The 15,440-nt window shown below is 51.1% G+C and overlaps 1 protein-coding gene across 1 annotated transcript in view; it reads left to right on the top strand.

The window, feature by feature from the left end:
- Nucleotides 1–15,440, top strand: part of reln (reelin) — a 183,157-nt gene that overhangs the window by 104,674 nt on the left and 63,043 nt on the right. Inside the window, exons 10-22 of the mRNA XM_088922975.1 lie at nt 11–251; nt 812–957; nt 3,853–4,004; nt 4,822–4,937; nt 7,732–7,940; nt 8,489–8,617; nt 9,030–9,139; nt 10,228–10,294; nt 10,455–10,688; nt 12,227–12,388; nt 12,950–13,186; nt 14,374–14,566; nt 14,879–14,991. Of these exons, the coding sequence (XP_088779101.1) occupies nt 11–251; nt 812–957; nt 3,853–4,004; nt 4,822–4,937; nt 7,732–7,940; nt 8,489–8,617; nt 9,030–9,139; nt 10,228–10,294; nt 10,455–10,688; nt 12,227–12,388; nt 12,950–13,186; nt 14,374–14,566; nt 14,879–14,991 (2,109 nt within the window). The remainder of the gene's footprint in view (nt 1–10; nt 252–811; nt 958–3,852; nt 4,005–4,821; nt 4,938–7,731; nt 7,941–8,488; nt 8,618–9,029; nt 9,140–10,227; nt 10,295–10,454; nt 10,689–12,226; nt 12,389–12,949; nt 13,187–14,373; nt 14,567–14,878; nt 14,992–15,440) is intronic.

A 15,440-nucleotide genomic window follows, 5' to 3' on the forward strand; every position in this document is an offset into this window, starting at 1 on the left:
TCTCTCCTAGGGCTCCCTCGAACAGCAGCACAGTGGTCCACATCCTGGCCCTCCCGCCCCGGTCCCGGGGGGAGGGGGCGCGGGTCCGCTGGGCCCAGTTGCCCGTCTCGGGGCCGGAGGGCTACGAGTCATGCTGGAGTATCGACAATGTGCTGCTGGTCAACACAGCTCACCGGCCCCCCCTGCTGGAGGACAGCCTGGACCCCCCCGACACTGCTAACTGGCTGTTCTTCCCTGGAGCCACTGTCAAGGTACCTCGTTATGTCCTGGATCAAGTGGAATGAGGAGATGGTTTAGACTCTTAGACACAGTGATACCTTCTTGTAACCTGCTCTGGTCACGTCTCAGAAGCCCAGCCAGGCCAGAACTGGTTGATAAGCGGGATGATGGGCCTCTCAGGCAGCATGAGGGCTTTCTTACTGAACCAGTGCCTGGTATCGTGATGGGAGTGCTGTGCTGTCTTTCACATGAGACGCTTAACTCAGATCCCGATCGCATGCTTTTTAAGGATCCCACGGCACCGTTTAGAGTAGAAAACTTCCCCCTTAATTAGACTGGGGAGACAGTTCCTCAGTTCTCCACCTGGGCTGCCCGGGCCAGGCTGCTCCACAGAGGTGCAGGAAGTGACTCCTCTCCTGTATGTGAGCTCTAGCCACTGTAAGGTAGCTATGCCTCCGTTGTTGTGAAAAGGTGCTGCATGTGTCACGATTGCTCCCTGGTCTTCATGGAAAGAAATGAGAAATAATGGCAGTATATTTGTATTGCTGGCTCGTGGGCGTGACCACTGACCCTCTCCCCTTGCCCACCGCAGCATGCCTGCCAGTCGGAGGGCAATGCTCTGTACTTCCATGGAGCAGAAGGCACCGGGATCAGCTTCGCCTCGACCCGGGACATCGACCTGCACCGCCAGGAGGGACAGAGCTACTGGGAGGAGGAGTTTGAGAGCCTGCCCACGGGGTGAGTCCTGGTGGAGCCGAGGAGGCGATCAGACGTGTGTTTACAATACGTCAGTGCGTTTTGGTTTTTAGGCGTGCCAAGCAGCCCTAGACCTTTGGCTCCATGTTTTAATATCTATCGCTGTTGGAAAAACTCCTCCTCGTGTGTTGTTTCAGTTTGCATCTCACAGGAGCAGCATGTTTATTGTACTGTGTAAACAAAGTAACAATAAAAACCATGTTTAGCCAGCAGCTATATCACCCTGCAGCTCACGTCTGGCGGCCCCCTGAAGCTCAGCAGGTGTGAGAACGGGCAGTGCCTGGAGGGGAGACTCCTGGGAAAGGTTGCTGCTGGAAGAGGTGTTAGTGGGACCTGTAGGGGGCTCTGTGTGGGTCCTAATGCCCCAGTTTAGTAATGGAGACACTATACTGTAAAAAATATATTGTCCTTCAGATGTGATCAAAAACTGAGGTCCTGACTCTCTGTGTTCATTAAACATTCCAGGGTGTTTTTCAGCAAAAGTAGGAGTGTTAACCATGGTGTCCTGGCCAAGTTTCCCCCTGGCCTTTAACAATCATGGCCTCCTAATAATCCCCATGGAATATACAGTAGCATTGTTTTTAAAGGTTAAACATTTAATGTATAACAGGACGAAAAACACTGTCAAGTGCTTTGAGTGGACCGTGCTATAAAACACAATATAAGTATAAGGAATTATTATTATTATTATTATTATTATTGTCATCATCCGTCTCTTACAGTGTGTGGACTGGAAGAGTGTGTGCCGCTGTCCATGGTGCTGAACGGCAGTTCACCAGATAGCGTATCTTGCTGCAGGCTTTCTGCAGTACTCACTGACCAGAGCCCAGTCTGAGACCGGGATGCGATAATGAGAAACTCTGGGTGTCTCTGTTTATTGCATTTTGGTGCACCGTCTCGTCTGTTGGCCTTCTTGCTCTGCCCCTCGGCCCTACATTCAAAATTTATTTTTTGTAAGTTTTTGTTAAAGGAAAAAAAATCTGTATCACCTAAGAAACCACACTTTGAAAAAGTCTTGGTAGGTCCCATGTTAAGCTAGTTTGGTGAATATTTTTGGGATGCTTTGCTAGGTCAATGTGTTGTTTTAAGCATAATCAGAAAAGTGATGGAGTCTTGGCATTAAAGTAAATGATTGGTATCTGTGTTAGCTAGCGAAAAGGGATTTTTAACAACTATGGAGAGCCAGGACCTCGGTTTAACATCTCCGAAGGACAGCGCCTTTTTACAATATAGTGTCCCCGTCACCCATCACAATATTAAGGCATTAAGACCCATACAGACAGCAGGGTGCACACCCCCTACTGGCCTCACTAACACCTCTTCCAGCAGCAGCCTTAGCTTTCCCAGGAGTCTCCCATCCAGGTGCTGACCAGACTCTCACCTGCTGAGCTCCCGTGGGTTGCCAGTTGTGAGCTGCAGGGTGATATGGCTGCTGGCTTGGATGATCAGAATGCTTTGTGGGAGTGCGAAGGGGTGGGTTCTGATGACTAACCCAGCTGCAGGCTTTCTACACTAGCTGGTTGTAATTTAGAAGCTGGTAGAGAGATAATTCATTGCCAAAGTCCTGTCTCTCTTAATAAGAGAGTATACTTATTGAGATTGTGAGTTGGTGTTCCCTTCCACTAGACCACCCAGCAGTAAAAAATATATTGACAATGTACTGTAGTACATGTATGTTAATTTTTTCTGGTTAATCTTTACCCAAAGAGCTGCGGGAGTGTGGAACAATCTACCCAGCAATGTTGTTGAAGCCGATTCCTTGGCTTTTTTCAGCCAACAGCTGAATGAGATCTTTGGATCAGTTATGTAATAACTACCTAATGAGCTAGATTGGCCAAATGACCTCCAGGTGTTTGTAACCTTTCTCGTGTTCTTAGTAAAGAATCCGGGGGAAGTTCATACTTACAAACAAAAGTTATAGAAAGCCTGTCATTGGTATAAGAATCATTAGTGTGCACCAAATCCTTCTCATAACTTACAAAAGATAGACCGTATCGCTGTCCGTGGTTTAGATGCTTGTGGTTCGGTTTGGTGTCAGTTTGGTGTGTCAGCACTTCTGCTGTGTGTACTGTATGTCACAGCTAAGCCATGCAGTGCTCCTGTCAGTGTTATTATAAGATTCAGCACATTATAAAGTCTTTGGCACTGTAGTTCAGTAAATGAAGGGTGAAGCCAGAGAGTTCACATGTGACATGTGAAAGGAATCGTAGGTGCTGTGTTGGGACCCCGTCTGCTGCTGTTAGGTTGATGATGAAAGACCCGATGTATTGGTTTGTGTAATGAAGAGACCATGGCAGCTGTTTGCTGTATCTTCAGAGATCTTTGAGCATTAATGAGCAAGACCTTCATTATACCTCCTGTGCGTGTTTGTGTCTGTCAGGATTCTCTCGGGGTGTGCTGTGTCTGTCCTGACAGAATGTTGATAAAAGATGCTTTGGGTCTTTATCTGAACGATACAGATAGTCATCTGGGGGGTGAGGAGGACTCGGTACAAGGAACACTGTACAACTCTTTTGAATGTTAATGAGAAGCTTGGCCTATGGTGCGTAAACACATGCAGTAGTATTTTCCCCTGCTCTTTTACAGACTGCTACCATGGCGGATTGAATGTAGTTCATATGAAAAACACTCACGTATAACCCACACCATGATTTAAAACAGAAGTACAGAATCTGAGGCTTTTGTCATCCCTGCAATGTAGATAAAAGGAACGCCTGCTCTGTATACAGTAGCTGGGATAGCTGTAGGGTGCTGCTGCAGGCACAGCGTATGCTCTGACAGGTGAGTGGCGTCTGTGTACAGAAAGCACGCAGGACATAGCTAATGATGTGTGTGTGTCCCTGTTGTCTCTCTGCATGTCTGCCCCTGTCTGTGCAGCTGGGATATCCGGGGAGCTGTGCTGGGGACACAGTGTGGGGATGTGGAGTCGGGCTCCGCGCTGGTGTTCCTGCGGGATGGAGAGAGAAAGGTGTGCACTCCCTACCTGGACACCACTGCTTACGGCAACCTGCGCTTCCACTACACCATGGGTCAGTGTCTCAGCCTGCCTGTGTGTGTGCGTCTCTGTCCCTGCAGGCTCTCCGGCCACGCCTGCTTATTTTTTCCATCAAGTCTCCAACCAAGGTCCGGCCTCTGTTTCCACGACTTCAGGGCATCCGGCCATGGGTCTCCTCCCCCATTCCAGTTAATCCTGAATTGCTCAAGGGATCTTTAATGGCAAGGCCTACTGTGTAAATTACAGGTCAATCGAATAAGTAAAATGCAGTGATTCACTCAGCTAGCCCTGTAAACTGGTGGTATCATCCCAGGGCACTATAAAGTGTGTGCAGTACCCATTATCTCAGTGCTATATAGTGATACAGTGTGTGAAGCCCAGTCTCAGGGTACTGTAAGGTTGTACAATTCCCATTATCCCAGTGCTATATAGTGATACAGTGTGTAAAGCCCAGTCTCAGGGTACTGTAAGGTTGTACAATTCCCATTATCCCAGTGCTATATAGTGATACAGTGTGTGAAGCCCAGTCTCAGGGTACTGTAAGGTTGTACAATTCCCATTATCCCAGTGCTATATAGTGATACAGTGTGTGAAGCCCAGTCTCAGGGTACTGTAAGGTTGTACAATTCCCATTATCCCAGTGCTATATAGTGATACAGTGTGTGAAGCCCAGTCTCAGGGTACTGTTAGGTTGCATAATACCCATTATCTCAGTCCTTTATATTGTGTATGATGCCCATTCTCAAGGTACTGTAAGGTATGGAAATACTCATTATATCAGTGCAATATAGTGTGTGTGATGCCCGGGGTGCTATATAGTGTATAATTCCTGGTGTGTTGTGTGTTGGCAGGTGGGGGGCTTTGTGACCCAGGCGAGTCCCATGAGAATGATGTCATCCTGTATGGCCGGGCTGAGGGAAGGAGAGAGCATGTGTTGCTGGACACACTGCCCTACTCCTCTTACAGGGTATACTGATCCACAGTGCACTACACTACACACAGTGCCATAGTACTCTAATCAGGTATACTGCACTGCACACACTGCACACGACTGCCCCCCTGGTCTTACAGGGTGTATATACTGCACTGTACACACTGCACACTACTGCCCCCCTGGTCTTACAGGGTGTATATACTGCACTGCACACACTGCACACGACTGCCCCCCTGGTCTTACAGGGTGTATATACTGCACTGCACACACTGCACACGACTGCCCCCCTGGTCTTACAGGGTGTATATACTGCACTGCACACACTGCACACGACTGCCCCCCTGGTCTTACAGGGTGTATATACTGCACTGCACACACTGCACACGATTGCCCCCCTGGTCTTACAGGGTATATATACTGCACTGCACACACTGCACACGACTGCCCCCCTGGTCTTACAGGGTGTATATACTGCACTGCACACACTGCACACGACTGCCCCCCTGGTCTTACAGGGTGTATATACTGCACTGCACACACTGCACACGACTGCCCCCCTGGTCTTACAGGGTATATATACTGCACTGCACACACTGCACACGACTGCCCCCCTGGTCTTACAGGGTATATATACTGCACTGCACACACTGCACACGACTGCCCCCCTGGTCTTACAGGGTGTATATACTGCACTGCACACACTGCACACGACTGCCCCCCTGGTCTTACAGGGTGTATATACTGCACTGTACACACTGCACACTACTGCCCCCCTGGTCTTACAGGGTATATATACTGCACTGCACACACTGCACACTACTGTCCCCCTGGTCTTACAGGGTATACAGTATATACTGCACTGCACACACTGCACACGACTGCCCCCCTGGTCTTACAGGGTATATATACTGCACTGCACACACTGCACACTACTGTCCCCCTGGTCTTACAGGGTATACAGTATATACTGCACTGCACACTACTGCCCCCCTGGTCTTACAGGGTATATATACTGCACTGCACACTACTGCCCCCCTGGTCTTACAGGGTATATATACTGCACTGCACACACTGCACACGACTGCCCCCCTGGTCTTACAGGGTATATATACTGCACTGCACACACTGCACACGACTGCCCCCCTGGTCTTACAGGGTGTATATACTGCACTGCACACTACTGCCCCCCTGGTCTTACAGGGTATATATACTGCACTGCACACACTGCACACTACTGTCCCCCTGGTCTTACAGGGTATACAGTATATACTGCACTGCACACACTGCACACGACTGCCCCCCTGGTCTTACAGGGTATATATACTGCACTGCACACACTGCACACTACTGTCCCCCTGGTCTTACAGGGTATACAGTATATACTGCACTGCACACTACTGCCCCCCTGGTCTTACAGGGTATATATACTGCACTGCACACTACTGCCCCCCTGGTCTTACAGGGTATATATACTGCACTGCACACACTGCACACGACTGCCCCCCTGGTCTTACAGGGTATATATACTGCACTGCACACACTGCACACGACTGCCCCCCTGGTCTTACAGGGTGTATATACTGCACTGCACACTACTGCCCCCCTGGTCTTACAGGGTATATATACTGCACTGCACACACTGCACACGACTGTCCCCCTGGTCTTACAGGGTATATATACTGCACTGCACACTACTGCCCCCCTGGTCTTACAGGGTGTATATACTGCACTGCACACACTGCACACGACTGCCCCCCTGGTCTTACAGGGTATATATACTGCACTGCACACACTGCACACGACTGCCCCCCTGGTCTTACAGGGTATATATACTGCACTGCACACTACTGCCCCCCTGGTCTTACAGGGTGTATATACTGCACTGCACACACTGCACACGACTGCCCCCCTGGTCTTACAGGGTATATATACTGCACTGCACACACTGCACACTACTGTCCCCCTGGTCTTACAGGGTGTATATACTGCACTGCACACTACTGCCCCCCTGGTCTTACAGGGTATATATACTGCACTGCACACACTGCACACGACTGCCCCCCTGGTCTTACAGGGTATATATACTGCACTGCACACTACTGCCCCCCTGGTCTTACAGGGTGTATATACTGCACTGCACACACTGCACACGACTGCCCCCCTGGTCTTACAGGGTGTATATACTGCACTGCACACTACTGCCCCCCTGGTCTTACAGGGTATATATACTGCACTGCACACACTGCACACGACTGCCCCCCTGGTCTTACAGGGTATATATACTGCACTGCACACACTGCACACTACTGTCCCCCTGGTCTTACAGGGTGTATATACTGCACTGTACACACTGCACACGACTGCCCCCCTGGTCTTACAGGGTATATATACTGCACTGCACACACTGCACACTACTGTCCCCCTGGTCTTACAGGGTGTATATACTGCACTGCACACACTGCACACGACTGCCCCCCTGGTCTTACAGGGTATATATACTGCACTGTACACACTGCACACTACTGTCCCCCTGGTCTTACAGGGTATATATACTGCACTGCACACACTGCACACTACTGTCCCCCTGGTCTTACAGGGTGTATATACTGCACTGTACACACTGCACACGACTGCCCCCCTGGTCTTACAGGGTATATATACTGCACTGCACACACTGCACACTACTGTCCCCCTGGTCTTACAGGGTGTATATACTGCACTGTACACACCACACACACAGGTTCTCATGTGAATGGGTTCAAATAAACCCAAGTCCTACTTCTGTTCTGCTCTTCCTCATGTCTCTATGTGTCTCCCCCTGTCCTAGAGCCCCTTTGTGGTGTCAGTGGCTCTTCCGCCAGATCTGCAGACTCCCACCACTCAGTTCTGTCTGGAGCAGCGCTCTCACGCCGGCTCCGGCCGCCATGTCTGGGCCCTGGACTTCCTGCAGCTGCTCCCTGTGCTCCCCGGCGCACAGACTCACGTGGCCCAGTTCTCCATCAACCTGGGCTGCGGCTCTTACCAGCCCGCCAACAGGTGACTATCCGGGGAGCTGTGCTGGGGACAGGGGCACACGCACTTGTCCCGTGGACTGCAGTAGGACGGAAGGGAGACCTCAGCTTGTCAGCCTCCCTCGTTTAGAAGAGCATGTCCAAATACAGAGCTGGAGCACATTACCCATATGCGTTTCATTCATCACTTGCTTCCTAAGACGAAGACAGAGCCCCCCGTGAGAGAAATATCACCCTCTAGAGAAAGGGATGTGATGCACCTGTCGTGGAATTTGAACAGGTTTATGAGCAGTTGCAGTCATGCCTCCACTAGAATAAAAAATCCCATCTGCATGTTGTTTAAAGCAGGCACACATTTATCCAAATCAGTGATGGCACTGAAGGGGATCGTTCTTGAATTAATTGGTGCCATTTGAGAAGTCTCCTAAGACGCTCGTTTAATGTGATGCGAATCTAAACCCTCTCTTATCTCTCCTTCCTCCTCTCTTTCACGGCCTTGTGACTCTGTTCCGCACTCCGTCCCCTCTCCCTGTTCCCTCTCCCCCTGCCTCGGTCTCCGGCCACCTCCCGCAGCGTCAATCTGGAGTTCTCCACCAATCACGGGCGCTCCTGGTCGCTCCTGCACACCGAGTGCCTGCCGGAGCTGTGCGCTGGGCCTCACCTGCCTCACAGCACGGTCTACTCCTCCGACAACTACAGCGGGTACGAAGGGAGGGTGGAGGAATGTGCAGGGACAAGGGAGGAGAGGGGTGGCACACAGAACTACGGGCCTTAGGTAATACAGAGTGCTTTCCTTTTACAGCACTGTCTACTCCTCCGACAGCTACAGTGGGTACAGGGAGAGAGGGAGAGAGGGAGGGGGGAGGAATGTGCAGGGACAAGGGAGGAGAGGGGTGGCAGAGAGAGTCTCCCCATTTCCCCACAGAACTACAGGCTCCTGTTGAGGTACTGATGGGGGAGGAAGACTGGCAGCGCAGAGGGAGACAGGCAGTAAGCGGGAGAGAGTCGGCCGCATGATTTGCTGGATTAGAAATGAGATTGTGCGCGTCTTTGCGCGCAGCTCTCGGCATCTGCGAGTTCCCCAGACTCACTGTGTGTATATCGCCCCCTGCAGGTGGAGCAGGATAACAATCCCCCTGCCCAATGCCGCCCTGACGGAGAGCACGCGGTTCCGCTGGAGGCAGACGGGGACGGGGCCAGGAAACATGTGGGCCGTCGATAATGGTGAGGGGCCGAGGGCGGTAACGGCGCGGGAGCCGGCAGTCCCGCAGTCCAGGGTTGTTCAGAGGGCTCATTAAACCCGCCATGTCTCCAGGGAGCTCTGGGTCCTGTTATTGTGTTTCACTGTGACATTGCAGTTACTGAGCAGATTCATTCTTAGCTTGGTTAGACCGGGACATTATACACCTGCTGAAATTTCAGTTTGCTGGAAACAAAATTATACAAGAACCACCATTACCACTGCTGCAAGTTGTCAACAGAGTAATATAAGAATAGGGTTTAATTGGAATATTTTACAAAAAGCTTCTTATTATGCAGTGTTTGTGTTAACTTCTTGTTTACTATAGAACTGGGGATGTACTTGCACAGATCATTAGCAGAAGTCCATTGGCTCACCAGATGTTAAATGATTTGTTTGCCTGCAATCTCCCTGTCTCCCTCAATCCCTCTCTAATCCCCCTGTCTCTCTCACTCTGTCTGTAATCTCCCTGTCTCCTTCACTGTCTGTAATCTCTCTCTCTCACTCTGCCTGTAATCTCCCTGTCTCCTTCACTGTCTGTAATCTCCCCCTCTCTCACTTTGCCTATAATCTCCGTTTCTCTCTCACTGTCTGTAATCTCTCTCTCTCACTCTGCCTGTAATCTCCATGTCTCTCTCACTGTTTGTAATCTCTCTCTTGCTCTGTAATCTCCCTCCCTCTCACTCTGCCTGTAATCTCCATGTCTCTCTCACTGTCTGTAATCTCCCTCCCTCTCACTCTGCCTGTAATCTCCATGTCTCTCTCACTGTCTGTAATCTCTCTCTCTCACTCTGCCTGTAATCTCCATGTCTCACTCTGCCTGTAATCTCCATGTCTCTCTCACTGTCTGTAATCTCTCTCTCTCACTCTGCCTGTAATCTCCCCATTTCTCTCACTCTGTCTGTAATCCCCCTGTCTCTCTCACTCTGCCTGTAATCTCCCCATTTCTCTCACTCTGTCTGTAATCCCCCTGTCTCTCTCACTCTGCCTGTAATCTCCCTGTCTCTCTCGCTCTGTCTGTAATACCCCTGTCTCTCTCATGGTCTGTAATCTCATTCTGTCTGCCTTGCAGTCTACATTGGACCATCCTGCCTGCGCTTCTGCTCTGGCAGGGGACAGTGCACGAGGAACGGCTGCAAGTAAGTCCAATCAGTAGAAATGTATTTAGTTAGAAACCCAAACAGTCCATTCATCAGATGATGAGGAAATGATCTGACCCTCCATCCTCCTGTCTGTCCAGACATGCTTCTCTCTTTCCTTACCTCTCTCCCTCTGCTCTCTCTCACCCCTCTCTCCCAGGTGTGACCCGGGATTCTCCGGGCCGGCATGTGAGCTGGCTTCCCAGACATTCCCGGCGTTCCTGTCGGAGGGGTTTTCCAGTGCGAGGCTCTCCTCCTACCACAGCTTCCAGTCTCTGCGGGGGGCTGAGGTCAGCTTTGCCTGTGGTGTTCTGGCCAGCGGCAAGGCGCTCGTGTTCAACCGGGACAGTCGGAGACACCTGGTCACCACACCCCTTGACAGCTCCCAGGCCAGGTACAGTGACACTGCGCAGCCCTCGAAACACTCCATCAAGCAATGCAAGGGGGAAGCAAGGTACGGTTCTAGGAAAGGAAACTGAAAACAAGGTAAATTAAATTAAAAGGTCTCTGAGGCTGGTTTTCTGTGTTCACCTGTCTTATTGCCAGTCCCTAAAAGGCACTCAGAAAGGAACGATTTGCTGAAGTTACTGGTGTTTTTATTAAATGGCAGGTTACAGTGCTAAATGGTACCAGCAGGGGGAGTATGTGTATCTCTTCCAGCCTGGTGTGTCTGAACCCTTTACTGAGGTCAAACTTACGATGGACTGCTGGATGGATAATGTTCATGAGGAGTGATGCAGGACTGAAATAGAGGCAGTGGTGAAATGAGAACCCGTCGTAGCAGCTTGATGAGTGCAGTCTCTTGCGGTTTCGATATGACCTTGAATATTCAATTACGTCAAAGATTTGCGTAGCACATGTAACTTTACTGTGCCCATTTTTCAGTTCGCACCTTACAAACCTGAAAAAATAGTCCACAAATCCCATTCAGTTCGTAGATCAACTACAGTACAGCGTTGACTTTGGTGATGCTTTCGGACGTCGTGCACTGCATAAGCAATCCGACAGGAAAACGCGCCTGTACGGTCAGTTCCATGATAGGCGTTTAAACCTCCCCTCCTTCTTCCTGTCCTACTGCCTGATCTTTGTCTCTCTGCGTGCTCCTGCAAGCGGGTCACTTCTAGCTCATGCCTTCCAGTGCTTGTGGGGTGTGCGCAGTCTGGGTGCAGAGTCCTCTTCGGCAGTGGAGGGACGCGCTGGTGATTAATCGCGGTGGTCTTTAATCCAGGCAGCCCTCCACCGGATGGCCACGCTCGTCCGTCATCCGCTCCCCCTCCCCGATCCGCGTCTTAGCCGTTGTTGTTTTTCCAGTGGGGGGAGATGGACGAGCGCTGCTGGACGAAGTGTTGATGAGGAGTGATGAAGGGACGAGAGGGACAGGCAGGGGGAGGGAGCTGCGGATTGATGAGCGCAATCATTCAGTAGCTTGTGCCGAACCCGGTGCACATTGCTCATTTTCTGTTTTTCTGCTTGATTGGCTCGACACCTGCTGAGGATACAAAACTGAGATTATAATTTATGAAAGACACTAATTTAATTGAAGTGCCTGTAATTGAAGGGAGGGAGGGCTGTTGCAGTGTGATGTTCCCTCTCAGCTGCCCTGGGTGTCAGGGTGGGTGTCTTAGTGCTCTTTCTCTGCTTGCAGGTAGCAGCAACACACCTGAGCTCACCTGTCCAGTCCATCCAAGCTAGGCACCTGCTCTTGCTTACTGTATGAATATAATCTCTCTTGACTCCCTCTCCCTTCATGACTGCTTTTCATCTCCGCCCCCCCTTCCCTAACCCGGTTCCCGATACCCCACTCGATTCCAGGTGCTTTATTAGCATGACCGATGGGTACAATCAGAGTTGCCAAAGCAAATAAAAAAATTCACATGAAACAAGACAACTCTTTTTCTCCTGTCCCACCCTTCATGCCCTCTTCGTTCTCAGGTATCTGCAGTTCACTCTGCGGCTGGGCAGTCGCAGTACGCTGAGCTCCTGCAGTGCTCCTGACCAGCCCGGAGAGGGCGTCCTGCTACACTATTCCTCCGACAATGGCATCACCTGGACCCTCCTGGAGCATTATCCCTACCAAGGTTTCCATGAGCCCAGGTACCCCCCCCAGCACGCACTCTGGTCTGCCTGTGTGTGAAACGGAGAGCCGTCTGGCTGTCTGCTGGCTCTTCCCCCCCGATGGAAAACAATCTGTTGTGGATCATTCATTCGTTTGCTGCAGCTTCATCAGCTAATGAAGACAAACGGCCCCGAACCGTGCTGCTGGGAGGGGCGTTGCAGTACTGGGGAAGGCAGCGCTGTTGTAGAGCAGTCCTCAGCACTGTGGGTCAGACCCTCCTCAGTGCTGGGTGCACAGAGAGGCTGAGTGCGACTGATACCGGCTGTGGGCGTCACGCTCTGGCACAGAGCCACTCAGTGACACACATAAAGCATTAGCCCTCTGAATTTCTTCTGTCAGCCCTTTGTGGCAATGGGTCCAGGCCCTCTGCTGGTGAATTTCGAAAACGCAGCCGAAAGACGAGGGGTTCCTAGTTTGAGTCCTGACTGGGGACACTTAACACTCAGTGTGTAGCTAATCATATGTTTACTCCACCCTTCTCCATTTCTCACCTTCTCCCTGTCTGTCTCCCCGTCCCGAACTCTCTCACTCTCGGTCAGGATTGTGTCTGTAGAGTTGCCTCAGGGTGCCCGGATGTTCGGAGTGCAGTTCCGGTGGTGGCAGCCGTACCACTCTGGACGCGGCCAGGATGTGTGGGCGCTGGATGAGATCACCATGACTTCCGTCCTCTTCAACAGCATCAGCCTCGACTTCAGCAATGTGCTGGAGGTCACTCAGAGCCTGGGCTTCTACCTGGGACATGTGCAGCCCTACTGTCAGCACGACTGGACCCTGAGGTATACTGGCACACTTTAAGAATGACACTGATTCACTGTCACAAACACACACTGGCACACAGATACACTGACTCGCTGACCCACACTGGCACACAGATATACTGTACTCACTTACTGACACATACTGGCACACAGATACACTGACTCACTGTCACTGTCACAAACACACACTGACACACAGATACACTGACTCACTGACACAAACACACTGGCACACAGATACACTGACTCACTGACCCACACTGGCACACAGATACACTGCCACACAGATACACTGACTCACTGTCACAAACACGCACTGGCACACAGATACCTGTACACTCACTCACTGTCACAAACACACAATGGCACACAGATACACTGACTCACTGTCACTGTCACAAACACACACTGACACACAGATACACTGACTCACTGACCCATACTGGCACACAGATACACTGCCACACAGATACACGGACTCACTGTCACAAACACGCACTGGCACACAGATACACTGACTCACTGTCACAAACACGCACTGGCACACAGATACACTGACACACAGATACACTGACTCACTGTCACAAACACGCACTGGCACACAGATACCTGTACACTCACTCACTGTCACAAACACGCACTGGCACACAGATACACTGACACACAGATACACTGACTCACTGTCACAAACACGCACTGGCACACAGATACCTGTACACTCACTCACTGTCACAAACACACAATGGCACACAGATACACTGACTCACTGTCACTGTCACAAACACACACTGACACACAGATACACTGACTCACTGACCCATACTGGCACACAGATACACTGCCACACAGATACACGGACTCACTGTCACAAACACGCACTGGCACACAGATACACTGACTCACTGTCACAAACACGCACTGGCACACAGATACACTGACACACAGATACACTGACTCACTGTCACAAACACGCACTGGCACACAGATACACTGACACACAGATACACTGACTCACTGACCCACACTGCCACACAGATACACTGACTCACTGTCACAAACACAGATACACGGACTCACTGTCACAAACACAGCCACACGCTGTGGCCCTGTGGTTGGCTCTCTTTTCCTTTTTCTTGCCCAGTAGTTTCTGAAGCTGGACGTTGGAGCACAGGGACTGAACTTTCTCTTCCCTCCGGCTCTGCCAGTTTCACAGGCGAGTCCAGCCCTGGCTCCAGTATCCGCTATGTGGAGACCCAGTCCATGCAGATAGGGGCGTCCTACATGCTGCAGTTTGCCTTGGTGCTGGGCTGCGGGCGTGAGGCTTCACCACATATCGACACACAGGTCAGCCTGGAGTTCTCCACCAACCACGGCTTGACCTGGCACCTGGTGCAAGAGGTGAGAGAGAGAGAGAGCGCCGCCCTGCTGGGCACAGCGTAACACTGCAGCCTCCAAGTCACACAGCCATGCACTGCTGCTCCGATCTTTGCTACTACTAGCCTTGGGTTACTTCCTTTTTCATTTCTTCTGCACCTTCTTTGTCTTCTGGCCTTTCATTTCTTCTTCTCCTCTTACTTGACCTCCTCTTTCCCTCCACTCTCCACAGTATTTCTAGTATGTAGTTTTCACTCCATCTGGAGCTGTATGGTTGCAGAGATGAACATTATACTGACATGCGGTAGTGTACTGAGCCGTGCTGTGCTGTTCCAGGCCTGTCTGCCCGGGATGCCCAGCTGTGTGGAGTTTACTGCCCCCAGCGTGTATCACCCCTCCGAGTTCTCACAGTGGCGAAGGGTCACTCTGCCCCTCCCTCAGAAGACCTGGTGAGTGCGACCCTGACACCCAGCACACAGGGGTGCCCTGTCCCCCCTCCCACACTCACTCCTGCTCTGCGCTTCACCTTTCCACTCCTGGCTCAGGGGGCTCAGTCACCCCCATTTCCACCCTGGTTTTCTGGCACCCACCCCGACAGTAAACAAAGCCTTTCTTATCCTGCTTTCACGGAAAAAGGTGAAATTTCAGGGTCAGCAGGAGTATCGAGGGGCATTAAACATCCAACCAAGCGTCTGTCGGTGGATATGGGTCAAAGGTCACAATGAAACATCACTTGGGGTTGCTGGAGCGGGAAACGAGCACTGAAACCTTAATGGCATCTCCTCCCTCCTGGCCCTAGGCCTCATCAGTCACACACACACACACACACGAGAACACACGGCTGTCGCTGTTGTGTGTTGGTCGGGGTGGGAGACGAAAGTGATCGGGGTGCCCACCT

Source organism: Atractosteus spatula, chromosome 8, assembly GCF_055471065.1.
Source record: "Atractosteus spatula isolate fAtrSpa1 chromosome 8, fAtrSpa1.hap1, whole genome shotgun sequence".
Taxonomy (NCBI): Eukaryota; Metazoa; Chordata; class Actinopteri; order Semionotiformes; family Lepisosteidae; genus Atractosteus; species Atractosteus spatula.